This window comes from Hemitrygon akajei, chromosome 10 (genome assembly GCF_048418815.1).
Source record: "Hemitrygon akajei chromosome 10, sHemAka1.3, whole genome shotgun sequence".
Classification (NCBI taxonomy): domain Eukaryota; kingdom Metazoa; phylum Chordata; class Chondrichthyes; order Myliobatiformes; family Dasyatidae; genus Hemitrygon; species Hemitrygon akajei.
The window spans coordinates 92,714,221-92,734,174 of NC_133133.1; the positions used below are offsets into that span (position 1 = coordinate 92,714,221).

The 19,954-nt window shown below is 42.7% G+C and overlaps 1 protein-coding gene across 15 annotated transcripts in view; it reads left to right on the forward strand.

Annotated features, from left to right (window-relative positions):
• LOC140734540 (muscleblind-like protein 3) overlaps positions 1-19,954 on the forward strand; it is a 255,389-nt gene that overhangs the window by 115,004 nt on the left and 120,431 nt on the right. For 12 of the 15 annotated variants that reach the window (XM_073058651.1, XM_073058649.1, XM_073058647.1 and 9 more), the window contains exon 2: positions 10,282-11,226. The exons of 1 other annotated variant lie outside the window; for it this stretch is intronic. In XM_073058651.1, the coding sequence (XP_072914752.1) occupies positions 11,053-11,226 (174 nt within the window). In that variant the 5' untranslated portion in view covers positions 10,282-11,052. Of the gene's footprint in view, positions 1-10,101; positions 10,191-10,281; positions 11,227-19,954 lie in introns of those variants that run through there. 2 more of the 15 variants (XM_073058650.1, XM_073058648.1) reach the window with 2 other exon arrangements.

Genomic DNA, 19,954 nt, shown 5'->3' on the forward strand with positions numbered 1-19,954 from the left:
CATGGAACAGGCTGTTTGGCCCACATTGTTGTACAGAACCAAATAAATTAATAATTAAACGGCCAACTAAACTAATGCCTTGTGCCTACACAATGTCCATATCCCTCCATTGCCTCATATTCATGTGCCTATCTGAGTGGGTCTTGAAATTCCCTAATGTATCTGCCTCTACCACTGCCCCAGGCAGCACAATCCAGGCACCCACTACTCTTTGTATAAATAAATTTGCCCCTCACATCTCCTTTGAAGTTACACCCTCTCACCTTAAATGCATGCCGTCTGCATTTGACATTTCAACCCTTGGAAAAAGATTTGGTCTGTCTATTTCTAGCTATGCCTCTCATAATCTTTGACTGTAAACCTCTATTAGATTTCTCCTCAGCCTCAGCAATCTAGAGAAAACAACCCAAGTTTGTGCCACATCTAGTTATAACCCATGCCCACTAGTCCAGGCAAAATCCTGGTAAATCTTTCTGCACCTTCTCCAAAGCCTCAACATCCTTCTATAACAGGGTGACCAGAACTGTACACAATATTCCAGATGGGGCCTAACTAGAGTTTTATAAAGCTGCAACATAACTTCCTGACTTTTGAACTCAGTGTCTCAATTAATAAAGGCAGGCATGCCTAATGCCTTCTTAACCACCCTATCAACCTGCGTAGCCACTTACAGGAAGCTTTGAACTTAGACCCCAAGATCCTTCTGCTTATAAACACTATTAAGGGTCTTGCCCTTAACAATGTACTCTCTCTTTACGTTTGACCTACCAAGGTGTTATCCCTCACATTTATCTGAGTTAAACTCCATCTGCATTTCTGCACCTTTATCTGCAACTGATCTGGATCCCATTGTATTCTTTTCCAGTTATCTATACTAACCACAACACCACCAATCTTTGTTTGACCCACCCATCTGCATTTTCATCCAGGTCATTTATATACATCACAACCAGCAGAGGTCCCAGCACAGATCCCTGCGGAACTCCACTAATGACAGACCTCAAGCTAGAATATTTTAAAATCCATGCAGACAACATCCACAGCTCTTCCTTTATCAATCACCTTCATCACCTTGTCAAGTTTGCAAGACACAATTTGCCCTGCCCAAGGCCATGCAGACTCTCACTGTTTAGGCCATGGTTTTCCAAATGCTCGTAACTCTTATCGTTAAGAATTCTCTCCAGTAACTTCCCTACAACTAATGTGAGACTCACTGGTCTGTTGTTTCCAGCATTATCCTTGGTTTCTTCCCTGAACAATGGAACAACATTAGCTACTCACCATTCCTACAGGACCTCGCTTGTGGCTAGAGAGGACACAAAGATGTTGGTCTAGGTCCCAGAAAACTTTTCACTTGCCTGTATAAATTACCTGGGGTATATCCCATCAGGTCCAGGGGATTTATCCACCTTAATGCTCTTTAAGAGACCAACCACTGCTGCCTCCTTTTCTACAGAATGCCTAGCATATTAATAATCTTGACACTGGTTACCTTATCCTCTATGTCCCTCTCCTTGGTAAATACTGATGTAAAGTACTCACTAAGGACCTTCCCAAATCCTTGAGAAGTCATAGAAAAGTACAGACAAGAAACAGGCCTTTTGGCCCACTTACCATTTAAACTGCCTTAGTCCTTTGCACAGGCAACTCGTTCCTCACTCTCACGACCCTCTGAGTAAAGAAGTTTCCCCCATGTTTCCCTTAAACTTTTCACCTTTCACCCTTAAAGAGGCATTGATCGTGTGGATAGTCAGAGGCTTTTCCGCAGGGCTGAAATGACCAGCACGAAAGGGCACAGTTTTAAGGTGCTTGGAAGTAGTTTCAGTGGAGATGTCAGGGGTAAGTTTTTTATGCAGAGTGGTGAGTGCGTGGAATGGGCGGCTGGTGACGGTGGTGGAGGCGGAAACGATAGGGTGTTTTAAGAGATTCCTGGACAGGTACATGGAGTTTAGAAAAATAGAGGGCTATGGGTAAAGCCTAGGTAGTTCTACAGTAGGGGCCTGTTCGGCACAGCTTTGTGGGCTGAAGGGTCTGTATTGTGCTGTAGGTTTTCTGAGTTTAGCCCATGACCTCCAGTTGTATTTTTACCCAACCTCAGTGGAAAAAGCCTGCTTGCATTTATTCTACCTCTACCCCTCATAATTTTGAATACCTGTATTAAATCTCCCTTCAATCTTCCACGTTCCAGGGAATCAAATCCTAAACTTTTCATTCTTTTTGTATAACTCAGGTCCTCCAGTTCTGGCAACAACTTTGTAGATTTTCTCTGTACTCTTGCAGCCTTGTTTACATCTTTCCTGTGGGTAGGTGATCAAAACAGCACACAGTACTCCAAATTAAGCTTCATCAACATCTTAGACAGTTTCAACATAACATCCCATCCCATTCCCTTTATTCAGTTTTAGGAAGTGTGACAATCTGATCACATTTTAGGCTGTAATTATGCATAAATAAAGAAAATTATATGGGTTTACAAATTTTCTAGCACCACTGTAAGGTTCATACTCATTACAGATCCACTGATGGACATTGTCCTGCTCCTTGGAGTATAATTGGAAACAGCTTCATTGTCCTGCCGAAGGTTTTCGGCCGAAAATGTCAACTGTACATTTTCCAGAGATGCTGCCTGGCCTGCGGAGTTCCTCCAGCATTTTGTGTGTGTTGCTCAGCTTCATTGTTGGTCTGATATGTCCACTTTATACTGGAGTCTGTCACGCAAACAGTACTATTTGCTGTAAATAGATTGCCAATCCTTTATTGAAAATCAAAATAAAAAGCTGCAGATGCTGTAAATTCAAAATAAAAGCAAAATGTGCTGGAAGAACTCAGTAGTTCAGGCAGTGTCTGTGGAGAAAGAAAAACACTGCTTCTGGTCTGCAGCTCTTCATCAGGACTGGGAAGGAGAGAGGTAAAGTTGATTTCCAGTGGGAGGGTCTGTGGTAGGATGGGTTACAATGATGTAATCGGTACTGAGATCAGCACAGAAAGCCACTACATGTTTAACAAGGTAGAATGATAGAATTGTACAGCAGGAAAACGGGTCCTTCAGCCCAACTCAAACATGCCCTGCTGAGCTGGTCCAACCTTTCCTATCCATATACCTGTACAAACATCTAAACTTTGCAGCTGTAACACCTCTACCACTTCCTCTGGCAGCTTGTTCCATGTACCACTTTCTGTGTGTAAATCTTGCTCCTCAGGTCCCCTTTCTTTCTGATCATAAACCTATATGTTCTCGTTTCAGACTCCCCTACCCTGGGAAAAGACTATGACAATGCTCCTCATGATTTTATAAACCTCTGTAAGATCACACCTCGGCCTCCTTTACTCCAGGGAAAACATTCACAGCGTATTCAGTTTCTTCTCATAACTCAAGCCCTCTAGTCTAGGGAATGTCTGAGTGATTCTGTTCTGTACCCCATCAAACTGTATCAGTTGTTCTCTAGTATAACAACCAGAGCTGCACACAGTACAGTACTCCCAAGTGTGGTCTCACCAGCATTTTGTTCAGCTGTAACATGATTCAGTCCCATTTGATGAAGACAAGCTTTCCATAAGCTTCTTTACTATGTAGTCAACCTGTATTGCCACTTTCAGGGGACTATGTGGCTCTACCCTTATATTGCTGTATTCCACAGTGCCCTATCATTTGCTGTGCAAGTCCTGCCCTGGTTTAACTTCCCAAACTGCATCACTTCACATGAGTCTGAATTAAATTCTGCCTGCTATTCCTTTGTCTACATTCCTAGTTGTGCTAGTTCCTGTTGTAGCATTAGAGGACCTTCTTCGTTGTCCCACCACACTGCCATCTACATTCTCATCCAAGTTGTTGATGTGTATTGCAAACAGCAAGGGCCCCAGCACCAAACTGCTTGGCTCACCATTGATAATTGGCTTCTAATCTGATAAGCAGCCCAGCACTTGTGTGTTAATGGTACTGTGGTAGGACTTGTCACTTGCGTGTTTGTGTGAGTGAAGTGTAAGAAAGAGAATGGAAGATGTTGGAAAAACTGAATCGGTCGGGTAGCATCTGTGGAGAGGGAAGCAGTCAAAGTTCCAGACCCTCTGTCACCCTTGACAAGGAGAAATAAGTCAAAATAGTAAATGTTAGAAATACTCAACAGATCAGGTTGCACACTTGGGAAGAAAAACAGAGAGTGTTTCAGGTTGAAGATTTTATAGTGTGAGGGGAAAGATTTGAAGAGGGATCTGAGGGCATCTTCTTCACCCAGAGGTGGTGCATATTATAGAACAAGCTGCCAGAGGAAGTGATTGAGGTGGGTACAGAAGTGACATTTAAAAGGTATTGGGCAGGTACGTGGTCAGGAAAGGGATATAGGCCAAATGCAGACAAATAGGGTGGTCTTAGTCAACATGGAGGGGCTGGACTAAAGGGCCTGTTTCTGTGGTGTATTCTGCTATGAATTGAACCCCAATGTTCTGATCGCTGGCTCTACAAGGCATTGTGTTGTGCTGCTGTGCTACCCGCTAAGCTACCATGCTGTCTGGGTACTCTACAATGAGAGATCCACATCTAATCTTCAAAACCTTTCCACCACTGGACTGGAGTGTGATCGAACTCAACTAGTTGCCTGGAACAGTGCAACGTCAACAGTGCTAAAGGAGCTTGGCACCATCCAGGAGAAAGCAGGATGTGGCACTCTAAACATCCACTCCCTGCACCATCAGCAAACCCTTTCTCTGGTGTGTGCTATTCACAAAATGCACGACGGTCATTTGCCAAGACTTCTTCAAAAGCACCTTTCAAGCTCATGATCTTTACCATCTTGAAGAACAAGAACATCAGGGTCACTCCACCACTATCGAAATGGTGAGAGGTTGCAGAGGCTGGATGGAGATGCAGAGATATCCTAGTGTCCTGGTCGCAATTTGTGACAGGCTAGTATGAAGCTACAGCCTATAATGAAGGGAGAAATGAGTATAAAAGGAACAAGGTAAAGCTTCAGTTAAGTAGGGCATTGTTGAAAACACATTGACAGTTTTGTGTATCATTGGTCTCCTTATTTAGGGAAGGACTTTAATGTATAGAAAGCGGTTCAAAGAATGTTGACTCAACCAATATCTGGAATGGCTGGGTTGTCTTCTGAAGTAATAGTGGAGAGGCTAGGCCTGTATGTAGTGGAAGAGATGAGGTGGATGTACAGATGGTGTTCCTTTTCATGGGAGAACTGGGGTCATCATTTTAAAATAAGGGGCAGTCTACTTAAGAGAGAGATAAGATGAAGTTTTGTTTTCTTTTCAGAAGGTCATGAGCCTTCAGAACTCTCTTCCTCAAAGGATGATGGAAGCAGACTGAATATTCTCAAGGCAGAAGAAGATAGATAAGTAAGTGGGTGAAAATTTGAGCTGTAGGCAGAAATGTCAGCCTGATATTGCAATTAGGTCAGCCATGGTGTAATTGACTGACAGATCAGGCTGAAAGAGGTACATGACCCACTATTTCCTTTAGTTTGTATGTCCACATTGAACACCACTTCTGTAGGGCTTTCTTCAAGTTACACACCAACATGTTCACATATGCCATTCCACTGTCACTCGGGCAAATGCTTGGAACTTCCTTCCTTGTTCTCTTGGTGGGGGCGTATGTTCACTAGAAACTTCACGAGCATGGATATGTGGCAAAGCACACAGAAAATGAGGGGATCATGAATCTTTTGTGAATCGTGCATTGCGTCAAGTAGCACTGGTTACTTCTACACATTGTCATACAGCATGGAAGCAGGCCTACCAAGCATCAAATACTCACCTGTGATGACCCCAGGATCAAACACTTGGTGTGTGGTCTTCTATTCCTTAAAGGTTTGAGTTCTCACTCCATTGTGAACACAAACATTAGCAGTACAATCTGTCTTCACCTCCTGAGCATGCTACACCGATTTCTAGATTTGTTGCATTTAACAATGCTGTACTTGGTTTGTACTGGGGCTTGTTGCCAGTTTGTATCCAGTACATTGCTTCATGCTGCAGGATGGATTCCCCAATAACTCCCCCGCAGGACAGCAGAATTGGTCTCAGAGCTCCAGCGAGCCACCGTCAATCCTGACCCGTGTGCTGACTCTGTGGGATTTGCACGCTGTCACTGTGGGTTCCCTCTGGGTGCTCTGGTTTCCTCCCCAGCTCAAATTTGTACGGGTTGGTAGTTAATTGGGGACTGTAAGTTGCCCTAGTGTGTCGTTGGGTGGTAAAATCTGGGGGGAAAGCTGATGGGGGTGTGTGGAGAATAGACTGGGGTTAGTGTTGATTTTTGTAAATGGTGCCTGATGGCCAGCATGCACTCTGGGCCAGAAGGCCTGTTTCTGTGCTGTGGGACAGGGTGACTGTTGTTGACAGATGTTGTTTATACAGTAGCACAGCTGCGCACATTGCCATTTGTTAGTTTACCAAGGCACACCACTCTGTGAAGTGGCTGATGTTAGGAGAGAGCTCCGCAGAATCTGCTCTGTGGACCCTTCTCCGGATGATCCTGTATGTTGCCTGACTCTAGAACACTGTTGATGCCTTGAAGAAGCTTGGTAGAATTTAAGTTGCTGCTTCACGGACCATGTCCATTGCACTGTAATGCTAACAGACTGACCAGAGACTGTATCTGGCAGGTGGTTTATACAGAGGGACGTTGTCCCACCTCCTGTTCTGAAAGGTGATTTGTGCCAGTTGTACAGTTACTGGCCTGCATATTTAGAGGGCCATTTCCCCACAGCCCTCTTACCTTGGTTTTTATCACACCAGTACTCCATAGACTTGGTCCCACGGTATCTCTCACTGAGACTTGTTGAACAGTGGTGATGTGGAAGCCAAGGGCAGTCTTTTCTTGCCAGACTCGTGGACTTCCTTGCTGTAATAGTGGGTTGACAGTTAGACCGTAGGACATAGCAGCAGTTTGATTCTATTTGTCCCAGTGAGTCTCCTCTGCCATTTAATCATGCCTGGTTTATTTTATCCTCTCAACCCAATTCCCCTGTCTCCACCCCATGACCATTGACAACCCTTTTTAAACAAGAATCCATCAATAAACAAGAGAAAATCTGCAGATGCTGGAAATCCGAGCACCACACACAAAATGCTGGAGGAACTCAGCAAGCCAAGCAGCATCTGTGGAAAAGAGTTCAGCTGATGTTTCAGACTGAGACCCTTCAGCAGGACTGAAGGAAAAAAAATGATGGGTAGAGTTGAAAGGTGGGGGGGGGGGGGTGGGGAGGGAGATGATTTAGCCCCCACAGCCATCTGTGGCAATCAAATCCACCCTCTGGCTAAAGAAATTCCTCCTCATCTCTGAGGACATTTTATTCTGAGCTGTGCCCTCTGATCCAAGTCTCTTCCACTACTGGAAACATCCTTTCCATTTTCACTCTATCCAGGCCTTTCAATATTAAGTCAATTTTAATGAAATACCCTCTCTAGTCTTCTAAACTCCAGCGAGTATAGCCCTGAGCTATCAAACCGTCTTCATATTTAACCCTTACATTCCAGGATCATTTCCATGAACTGCCTCTGGACCCTCTCTAATGCCAGCACATTCTAGCTTAGCTAAGGGGCCCAAAACTGCTCACAATACTCTTGTATTGTGGTCTGACCAATGTCTTATAAAGTCTCACAGTACATCCTTCATTTTTATATTCTAGTCCTCTCAAAATGAATGCATTTACCTTCCTTACTACCACCTTAACTTGCACCTTGTTAGAATTCTGCACTAGGCTTCCTAAGTCACTTTGCATCTCCAATCTCTGTATTCTCTCCAAATTTAGAAAATATTCTCATGCCTTTGTTCTTTCTGCTACATGTTCATGACCATATACTTTGCTATATTCCATTTGCCCTTTCTTTGCTCATTCTCCCAGCCTGTCCAAGTCTTTCTGCTTCGTTCCCACTTCCTCAGCACTACTTGCCCCTCCGCCTATTTTTGTATCATCTGCAGACTTGGCTACAAATCCATCAATCCAGTCATCCTATTCATTAACATATAATATGAGAAGTAGCGTACGAAACATCAACCCCTGCGGAATGCCACCTGTCACTGGCAGCCAACCAGAAAAGGCTCCCTTTATTTTCACTGTTTGCTTTCTGCCGGTCAGTCAGTCTTCTATCCATGCTGGTATCATTCCTGTAAAATCATGGGCTCTTATCTAGTTTTGGAAGCCTCATATACAGCACCTTGTCAAAGGCCTTCTGAAAATCCAAGTAAACAACATCCACTTATTCTCCTTTGTATATCCTGCATTTTACTTCCTCAAAGAATCCCAATAGATTTCTCAAATAACCCCTCACCACTTAAGGAAACCATGCTGACTTCAGCCTATTTTATCATGTGCCTCCATTTATCTCAAAACCTCATCCTAAATAATGGACTGTAAAATCTTGCCAACTACTGAAGGCAGCCTATAATTCCCTGTCTTTTGCCTCCCTCTCTTCTTAAACAGTGGATTGACAGGAAGGATTCTAGAATGTCTTGAGTTCTGCACTGAGCTCATAACTCTTGTGGAAATAATTGTGTGCAGTTTTGGTTGCCAGACAATAGGATGAAGCTCGGGAAGATGCAGGAAAGATTCACAGGAACGTAGCAGGACTGGAGGGCTTGAGTTGTATTGAGAAGCAGGGTAGGCGGTGACTGTTTTTCTTGAGCGATGTAGGTGCATGAGTGACTTTATCAAGGTTTATAAAGTCAAGAGAGGCATAAATAAGGTTTATAAAGTCAAGAGAGGCATAAATAAGGTGAATGGTCATGTTGTTTTCTTAGGTAGAGATTTAAAACTAAAGGGTTTCTGTTTAATGTGAGAGGGGAAAGATTTAGATTGAAACTGAGGGATGGTGGATATATGGAATAGGCTGTCAGAGGAATTGGTAAAGGCAGGTACAATTATGATGTTTATAAGATATTTGGACTGGTACCTAGATAAGAAAGGTGTAGAGGGTTAGAGGACTAGCTTAGGAAGGCATCATGGTTGGCATTGAGTTGCACTAAAGGGCCTGTTTCTGTGGTATTATGACCCTATGACAATTAAAATCCTCTTTAGGGTCCCCAGGCCACTTCAGGTAAAGCTGCCTTGGCAAATCTGGCATCAAAACGTGGCTTTGTAAGTGTTTTAATTGTTCAGATAGACACACTACACAACTGACAAATACCTTCCGAGGTCAGCGAGCTCTCTGTGGAGTGACCCAAATGCCCTCCACTATAATCCAGTCCCTGATCAGGGTTCCATTTTAGTCAATTTGTTTCATGACCCAGAGGAACCAATCAAAGTCAGCATTGCATCTGCCCCCACTTTTGCCCTATTCTTTCCCCACAATCAGTTTCTACCGGCTGTTCGCCAAAACATTTCTCATTCTGTTTAAAGCATCGCCCCCTTTTCTCAGAATAATCCTGGTATCCCGGCAGCTTGCATCACAGTTTGTAAAGCTGAGGGTCTGCAGTGGGTTCCCCTCATCTTACTGGCCTGTCTGTTACTGGCTGATTATTACATAGGTCTGCACAATCTGTATTGTCACAGAGGTAGTGACATGCAACCCTGTGAACGTAACGCCACATTTATTTTTTTACAATAATAAGTGAAACAAAAGTGAAGATAGCTTTGTTTTTCTCTGTCTTCTCATTTTCTGAAGGGACTTCATTGTTTGCTTACCACACCCTGCTGAATTTTTCTCTCTTTTGCATCTCGAGTCTGTGTCTGCCTGCAGTCTAATGTGGCACACAGCCATAAACCATTCCAGGCATTTTACAGAGCTGTGCCGAATTGACTCTCTCACTGCTGCAGCTGGTATGCTGTTCTATTTTATCGAGACTCAACGATTTCATTAAGATATAAGCCCTCTAAGTTAGGAGGTTTAAAACAGTCGGTGCCAACCAACTGAATATGTAAACACACAAAGCATGAAGCCAGGGAGCGTTCCTTTTAATGCTTCTTACTGTACGTAACGCTAGTGTAGCAGAATCAAACACGTCAGGCTGAGGGATTTTTTTTGTGCATTGGGCATAGCAATGAATGTCTGGCAGAACGGATCAATATGAGACGGCCATTCTCATTGGCCTGCCGCCCAAGCTCTCACTGCAAAGCCGGTCCCAATTGGCTCGCCTGCTTACCATGTGCAGCTTTATGAAGGGAAATGGCCCTTTTTTTTAATCTCCAATGGCTGACAGCAAAATGCTGCACAGTTAGTGTCTGAACATTTTATAGCATGTCGGTACAACTGTCGTTTGACTATCAAGGTTATGAAGGAGAGCTTGTATGTTTTCACGATTTCTCTGATATCTTCTTTCTTTGTCCACAGGTTGTTGAAAAGTGCCTTTACTGAAGAATCTGCTGCTTGGATTTCTATCTCGGGCTGTTTTTCCCTTCTTTTGGCTTTACTTAAAGCAGCTTTGGAGACGACAATTCACCCATCCTTTATGTTTTGCTGAACACTCCATTTTTTTCCTTCCCTGCATTTTCCAGGTCCAACAGCTAGTGTTCCCTTCCATCTTTTTTTCTGCTTCGCTCCATCTTCATCTTTGGCTGTTTTACGATCAGTTAATGCGCGATCTTGGGAACAGAAGCGAGATATCTTCACCTCCCTCTCCCCAAGAGAAGCAAAGCTTAACTGTAACCAGAAGCACGGATAGCAACATATGCTACGAGAGAATTAATCAGAACCAGTTACTGGAGAGAACGGAATTTCACTGACAGGCTGCTGTCATCTTTGAGCAAGTTCTTCCCTTGGCACAAAAGGCGATATATTTTTCTGCCAACGCACATTGAAAGGGGCTAACCTGTTAATCAATGCCCGCCAGTTTGTGTGATGAATTCTTTTTAATTTAAGATTGGCTCTGTGACCAACGTCATGTATCTGCACAGTGATCTGACTAACTGAAAACCTAAGTGCTGAGAAGAAAAAAAAGGAATATATTTTTAACCAAAGGAACAAGTTTATTTGAGTTATAATTTTAACTTACTTTTATACACATTTTTCTAAAACTGGTACTGTTCTTGGGGGGGAGGGTTGGGAGAAAGAAAGATAAAGTGGGGGGATTTTGTTACCCACATATCCTTTCAGTTTCCTAATATGGCTGTAAATGTTTCAATGATCCGTGACACAAAATGGCTGACTTTGGAAGTGTGTCGAGAATTTCAGAGAGGAACTTGTTCTCGTTCTGATGCAGAGTGCAAGTTTGCTCATCCTTCACGAAGTTGCCACGTTGAAAATGGCCGTGTCATTGCCTGCTTTGATTCACTGAAGGTAAGAACTTAATTCATCCATTGCGTTTATGTTAAGGCCACTGGATCATAGATACTGATACCATCTTTATTATTTTCCTTCTTAAAACAAAAGTGTTGCTAATTCTGCTCTTAGTTTTGGTGGGTGACGCTACGTAGCTCTTGCCTTCACTGCTGGCTGTTGCAAAGAAGACCTCTGTAGCATGCATTTTAAAGGAAAAATCAGGGCAATTTTCAAAATGCTGTGACCTTGGGTTTACAGATTTGCAATTTGTGTATTAATTGAGTTCATAAGGTACACTGAACATGAATAAAAACTAATCGGTCTTAAAGGGGCTCATCTTTTCCAAACGCAATGAGCAAAATCAAAGGCAGAACAATTTCATCCTTCTCAAACATCATTCCTCCCCTTTCCCCATTGGAATCGGCAGGTATTCTTGGCATGAACTCGTTTTACAGCACTACAAACCCTTCTGTAATTGCCCACTGTATGAAGGTGCCAGTACTGAACCCGTGAGCATCTTTATGTAGCTGCCGTAGCGATCTGGGTTTGCACTGCAATTTTGCCCTTCATTTGGATGAGTCTGCAGTACAGAAACAAGGAAGTGATGTTTCAGTTGTACATTGCATTACATCGAACGGTCAAAGAAACTTGATCAGAGGAGGACAATCCACATAATGCCAGCCAAAATGTTAACGGTTTGGGTTACTGCCGAACTTTCAGTCCTTAGCCTTGTAGTTCCTGTTTTTCAGCTACTCTGAATAATACCTTCCAAATGTAATGAGAGAGTCTGATTCCTTCCTTAAAGGTGATGAATTCCAGATTTCCACTACCCTTTGGGTACAAAGTAGTTCCACTATTCCCATCTCATCATTATGCTGATTACTTATCAATTATGTCCTCTTATTAATCAACCCCTTTACTAAGGGAAATAAGTCCTTCCTGATTGGTCTTTTCTTTTGTTATTTAATACACTTTAGATAAACACCATATCAGTCTAAATTGTGCTAACGAAAGTAACGGCCAGTGATGGGCAGTCAAATCCATACTTCTCCAGGAATGGCCACAGCCTTTCACATCTTCCTTGTGTCCCCTCAGTGTAATCATTCTCCAGCGTCTATCATTTATTTCTTATTTCTCCCGTACATTACCCATGTTTCTGGGGATCCAGTTTCATTTGCCCAGACAACCTGTTGATACCTTACAGCATTCTATACTTTTCTTTCTCCCTCGAAAAAAGCCACTGATTTTAGTATGATTGATAGACTTCTTCATAATGGCACCTGCAATGAAGTCCATATCATTTGGATACATCACAGAGGTTCCAAGCACTGTGGAATCCTGCAGCCAGCCTCCTAGTTACTGAAACACGCACTATATTCTGCCTCTGTGCTGGTCTTCAACCCAACTTCCCTCTTTTCCGCATGCCCCATGAGCTGTTCTGTTGCCCTCTCCTTATCTCTACATCAGCTTTTCCAACCTTTTACATTCTTCTCCCTTTGTAACAGTGTTATTAACCAGTCTGCAGTTTCCACTGTGCACCTCAAAAGAGGAACATTGACCTTGGAGATTAGCAGGGTGGCTCTAGGAATTGAAGCTTGTGTGGTAAGGTTTGCAAGCTTGGTATGCAAGTAGTTGATAGAGTTGAGATTCAAATGATTGTTGTATACAAGATCCTTTGGTAGATGCATTTGCCTTTTCACACAATAAGATGATGGAATCTGAGACTATTGACTGAACTGGGGTTCTGAAGTGAGAACTGTTTATTAAGGTGGGAAATAAATACCTTATGATTACATGGTATGTAATTTCAAGATGGCCCAAAGCACTTGTTTGTAAAGTCTGGTTGCCCTATTGGAAATGTTGCTGATAATTTTTAAATGGCAAAATCCGACATACAGCAATGTGATAACAACTAATATTGGTGTTTGTGTTTGAAAAATAATTATTTAGGATTGGAGTAGGGTAAATGGAGAAGCAATGTAAATCAACATTGTATTTGAATAGAAGAGGCATTAGTGTAGGCACAGTAGCCACAGTAGCGTAGGCATTAGCTCGACACTATTACAGCTTGGGGTGTCAGCGTTCAGAGTTCATTTCCAGTGTCCTCTGTGAGGAGTCTCTGTACTTCCTTCCTGTGGAGTGCGTGGGTTTTCTCCAGTTGTTTTCCACAGTCCAAAGACATAGCGGAAAGGTTAATTGGCCATTGTAAATTGTCCTGTGATCGGGTAAAGGTTAATTGGGTTGTGGGGGATTATTGGGCCGCATGGCTCGAAGGGCCTGTTCATTGTTAATCGGGGTTGTGGGGGATTGGGCACTGTGGCTCGAAGGGCCTGTTCCTTGTTAATCGGGGTTGTGGGGGATTGGGCACTGTGGCTCGAAGGGCCTGTTCCTTGTTAATCGGGGTTGTGGGGGATTGGGCACTGTGGCTCGAAGGGCCTGTTCCTTGTTAATCAGGGTTGTGGGGGATTGGGCATTGTGGCTCGAAGGGCCTATTCCTTGTTAATCGGGGTTGTGGGGGATTGGGCATTGTGGCTCAAAGGGCCTGTTCCTTGTTAATCGGGGTTGTGGGGTGATTACTGGGCCGCAAGGCTCAAAGGGCTTATTCCACATTGTATCTCTGAATCAATAAAATAAAATTAGAGCTGTCCAGTCTGTTACTGTTCTTATTGTTGTGGGTTTGCATTCTCCATCCCTTTATACACCTTATCTCGAATGTCTCCAGAAAATCTTTTCATCCATGTTTTGGAATATAGGCATTGCTGACCAGGTCTGTATTTACTGCCCATCCCCAACTGTCCTTGAGTAGACTGATATTGAAACAGCCTTACAAGCCAATGGGAATGCTGTGGATCTAGAGTAGTCTTACCCAGATTGGGTAAGGATGTGAAGCAGGCGTGTTTTCATTGCAACAAGGACCATTTTTAAAAACTACTTTAAAAAAAAATTGTCATTTAACTTTAAACAGCTACAGTGGGCTTTCATCTCTGGTCTGTGGACTCTCGAGTTACTAAATGTGCATTTGAAATCTCCTCTTGACCTTGTGTAACTTTCCTTCAACTGTAGGTGGATGCCCTATTTCATCTGCAAAATTTTATATTGCAAAATGTAGTACCATGGTTGGGAAGTTGAATACCAGGTGCTGTAGTTTAAATATTGTTTTCCAATGGTACCAAGGCAAGGATAGTTTTGGAACTGGGTCACAGTTCAACCAGGATTTCATAAGAAACAGGGACAGGTAGGTCGCTTGGGCCTTCAGAGCTGTCAAATCATTCACTGAGATCCTGGTTAAAGCATCTCTTCCCATCGTACACATTTTCCTCACTTTCCCCTCTGTTTAAGACATTGTAACTATCCTGAATATACTCCTCAAAAGGGCATTTGTGTCCCTCTGGGTGAAGAATTCTAAAGTGATGAGCTTCCTCCTTTGTCCTTTTATTCTGAAGCTGGACACCCTAGTTTTAATTTTCCCAACCACAGGAAAACTCTGACCTGTATCCACCTTGTCAAGACCTTCAAGAACATTATTAATCTCTCATTCTTTAAACTTGAGAGCTGAAAGAAGCCCACATGACTTGAATTCAAAGGAATCAATTCAGTGAACTTTCATTGGACATTCTCAAAGGCAAATATATGTAGACAGAGCAGAATACACCAGGTACGATCTCACCTGAGCCCGAAATATTTGCAGTCTGATAATTTTACTCTTCAATTCCAAACATTTCAGAATAAAGGTTTACATTCCATTTTCTTTTTAAATTGTTTGCTCTACATGCATGTTAACTTCCTGTACACTGGTATCTCCCCATCACTCCCAGCTGATCCAATATCCATTTTTTTCAATTCTTCCAAGCAAATTGAACAACTTCACATTCTCCACATGCAACTTCATCAGCTATCATTTTGCACATTTAGCTAAAAGTTGAGGGAGATGCCAGTGCTTTTATCTTTCTGAATACTCTGTTTCCTTGCTTTTGCAATTATCAAAGCCAAAGTGGTCCATGACAATTTGTGATCCCTATTTGGCAATGAGCTATATTTGAGATCCGGTATAGGCTGCATCACCAAAACAAATTTCTTGCTCTTCCGTAGCATTGACCTTTTTCAGTCCTAACCTGTCATCCACACATATCTCCATAATCAATGGTTCCCATCCCCCCGCCAATCCTCCAGGATGACCTTGCATCTGCTTCCTATCAAAATCTGAGCTCATTCAAAATTCAGCTGCCTGCATCTTCCTCGCCCATCCCGCCTGGGCTCGCCCATCCCGCCTGTTCTGATGGCATCTCTATTTTGAACTTCCCATTTTCTTTCACCCTCCCTTTTTCTCCAGTCACCTGCAATGATTTATTTCTCCAGTCATGGGCTCTGGTGAAACTTCCCCATCTCCACTACCAATATTGAAGATCATGTTTGACTTTTTGTTTGAAAGTGCTCCTGTGAAGTGCCTTGGAAAGCTGTACTCTGATTACAGCTGCTATGTAAATGGAAGTATCATTGCTTACTGGAATATGGCCTGATTTACGTCTACAGAATGTAACAATGAGGAGGCATTTTAATGTGGCATAAGACTTAGAAGCATAATTAGGCCACTCAACCCATTGAATCTGCTTTGCTATTTCATCATGGTTGATTTAGTATCCCTCTCAACCCCACTTTCCTGACTTCTTCCTGTAAATTTGACACCCTTACTAATCAAGAACCTATCAGCCTCTGATTTAACAGACAGACAGACAGACATACTTTATTGATCCCGAGGGAAATTGGGTTTTGTTACAGCTGCACCAACCAAGAATAGTGAAGAAATATAGCAATATAAAACCATAAATATTTAAATAATAAGTTAATCATGCCAAGTGGAAATAAGTCCAGTACCAGCCTATTGGCACAGGATGTCTGACACTCCGAGGGAGGAGTTGTAAAGTTTGATGGCTACAGGTAGGAATGACTTCCTATGATGCTCAGTGTTACATCTTGGTGGAATGAGCCTCTGGCTGAATGTACTCCTGTGCCTAACCAGTATATTATGGAGTGGATGGGAGTCATTGTCCAAGATGGCATGCAACTTGGACAGCATCCTCTTTTCAGACACCACCGTCAGAGAGTCCAGTTCCACCCCCACAACCGCACTGGCCTTACAAATGAGTTTGTTGATTCTATTGGTGTCTGCTACCCTCAGACTGCTGCCCCAGCACACAACAGCAAACATGATAGCACTGGCCACCACAGCCTCGTAGAACTTATACTAAATGACTTGGCCTCCACAGCTGTCCATGGTAATAAATTCCACAGATTCAACAGATTTATTTTTAGAAGGCGTTCGATAAGGTGCCGCATAAAAGATATCCATAAGATAAGGATACATAGAGTTGGCGGTGATGTATTAGCATAGATAGAGGATTGGTTAACTAATAGAAAGCAGAGTTGGGATACATGGATATTACTCTGGTTGGCAATCAGTGATGGGCGGTATGCCGCAGGGGTCGATGCTGGGCCCACAACTGTTCATGATATACATTTAACAATCCTGAAGAGGGGACTGAGTGTAGTGTATCTGAGTTTGCTGATGACACTAAAATGAGTAGAAAAGCAAATTGTGCAGAAGACACGGAGAGTCTGCAGAGAGATATAGATAGGCTAAGTGAGTGGGCTGGTTTGGTAGATGGAGTACAATGTTGGCAAATGTGCAGTCATCACTTTGGAAGGAAAAATGAAAGAGCAGATTATTATTTAAATGGTAAAAATTGCAGCATGCTGTTGTGTAGAGGGACTTGGGGGTGCTTGTGCATGAATCACAAAAGGTTAGTTCGCAGATCAAGAAGGCAAATGGAATGTTAGCCTTCATTACTAGAGGGATTGAATTTAAGAGCAAGGTGGTTATGCTGCAACTTCTAGGGGTACTGGTGAGGCCCCATCTGGTGTATTGCGTGCAGTTCTGGTCTCCTTACTAGAGGAAGGATATACTGGCTTCGGAGGAGGTGCAGAGGGGGTTCACCAGGTTGATTCCAGAGATGAAGCGGTTAGACAATGAGGAGAGATTGAGTCACCTGGAACTGTACTCACTGAAATTCAGAAGCATGAGAGGAGATCTTATAGAAGCATATAAAATTAAGAAAGGGATAGATAAGATAGAGGCAGGAAAGTTGTTTCCACTGGTAGATGAGACTAGAACTAGGGGACATAGCCTCAAGATTTTGGGAGAGTAGATTTAGAACCGAGATTAGGAGGAACTGCTTTTCCCAGAGAATGGTGCATCTGTGTAAGTCTCTGCTCACTGAAGCAGTGGAGGCTACCCCAGTAAATATATTAAGACAAAGTTAGATAGGTTTTTGTGTAGCAGAAGAATTAAAGATTACGAGGAAAAAGCAGGTAGGTGGAGATGAGTCCATGGCCAGATCAGCCATGATCTGATTGAATGGCAAAGCAGGCTCGGTAGGCCAGATGGCCGACTCCTGCTCCTATTTCTTATGTTCTTCTGTTGTTTTGTAACACACTCTGAGTAAAGAAGTTCCTACTTACTTAAATGGACACCCCCCTATTCTGAAACTGTGCCTGGTCCTATAATTACATCCTCTTCACATCTACTTTATCTGGGCCTTTCAATATTTAATAGGATTTAATAGGTTTCAATGAGATTCTACCACCGCACCCCCCCCCCCCCCCCCCATTCTCCTAAACTCCAGTGGGTATAGGCTTGGAGTAATCAGATGCTCCTCCTATGTTAACTTTTCATTCCAGATCATTGTTGTGAACCTCCACTGGACAATCTTCAATGCCAGCACATCTCTTCTTAGATAATGGACCCAAAATTACTTGCAGTACTCCAGTGTGCTCTGACCTATGCTTTATAAAGCTTCAGCATCACATCCTTGCTCTCATATTCTAGTTCTTTTGAAATGAATACTAACATTGCATTTGCCTTCCTTAGCACCAACTCAACATGCAAGTTAACCTTCAGGGAATCCTGCACAAGGACTCCCAAGTCTGTTTGTACCTTTGATTTTTGAATTTTCTTTCTTTTTAGAAAATAGTCTACATTTTTATTCCTTCTACCAAAGTGCATGACCTGGGCCCATTCTCCCAATCTGTCTAAGCCCGTCTTCTGCAGACTTCCTGCTTCCTCAACATTACCTGCCCCTACACCTATCTTTGTATCGTCTGCAAACTTGGCCACCTAACCATCAGTTGTCATCTAAATTGTTGACATAAGGTGAAAAGAAGAGCAGTCAATACTGACCTGCAGAACACTACTAATCACCATCTGCCAACCAGAATAGGCCCCTTTATTTACAGTTTTTGCCTCCTGCCAATCAGCCAATCTTCTATCCACGCTAGTATCTTTCTGTAATACCATGGGCTCTTATCTTGCCTCATGTGCAGCACCTGTCAGATGCCTTCTGAAGATCCAAGTAAACAACATCTACTGTCTCTCCTTTGTCTGTCCTGACTGTTGGCAAGATTTCCCCTTGAGGGAACCATACTAACTTTGGTCTACTTTATCATGTGTTTCCAAGTTCTCTAAAACCTCATCCTTAGTAATTAACTCCAACATCTTGCCAACCACTGAAATCAGACTATCTGGCCTATAATTTCCTCTTGTCTGCCTTCTTCCCATCTTAAAGAGTGGAGCAACATTTACAATTTTCCAGTTCTCCAGAACCATTTGAGAATCTTGTGATTCTTGAAAGGTTGTTAATAATGCGCCACAATCTCTTCAGCTACCTCTTTCAGAACACTGAAGTATAGTCCATCTGGTACTGGTGACTTGTCTTCATATCTTTCAGATTCCTAAGCACCTTCTCCCAGTGTCTCCACAATGTCTGTCATTTCTTTTTCCCCCATTACTACCTCTCCAGCATCATTTCCCAGCAGTCCAATAACCACTGTTGCTTCTTTTTAATCTTGCGATATCTGACAAAAACCTTTGGTAACCCTTATTATATTATTGGCCAGCTTACCTTCATATTTCTTGTTTTCTCTCCTTATGGTTTTTAATGCCTTCTGTACATTTTTAAAAACTTCCCAATCCTCTACCTTCTCACTGATTTTTGCTGTATTATATGCCCTCTGTTGCTTTTATGTTGTCTTTAACTTCCCTTGTCAGCTATGGTTGCCTCATCCTCTCTTTAGAATTCTTCATCTTTAGGATGAATCTACCCCTTTCCTTCCAAATTTCCGTCAGAAACTCCAGCCATTACTGTTCTGCCATCATCCCAGCTAGTATCCCCTTCCAATCAACTTTGGCCAGTTCCTCTCTCAAACATCTTACTGAACTGCAATACTGATACATCTGATTTTATCTTCTCCCTCTCAAACTGCGGGATGAATTCTATCATAATATGATCACTGACTCTTAAGGGTTCCTTTACCTTAAGCTCCCTAATCAAGTCTGTTTCATTGCACACACCTAATCCAGAAATACCTTTCCCCCAGTGGTCTCAAAATGCTGCAAAAAGGTATCTCATAGGTATTCTACAACTTCCCTCTCTTTGGATCCAGCCTCAACCTGATTTTTCCCAATCTACCTGCATATTGAAATCCCCCATGGATCCCATCTCCCATTGTATTTCTCCAAAATCCTGGCTATTGTTTGGGTGCCGTGTTATAACTCTCAACCAGGGTCTTTTACCCTTGCAGTTTCTTAACTCTACCCACAAGGATTCTCCATTTTCTGATCCTGTGCCACCTCTTTTTAAGCATGAGTTTTTTTTAGAATAGATGTACAGCTTTCCAGTCTTGGGCACTGGAT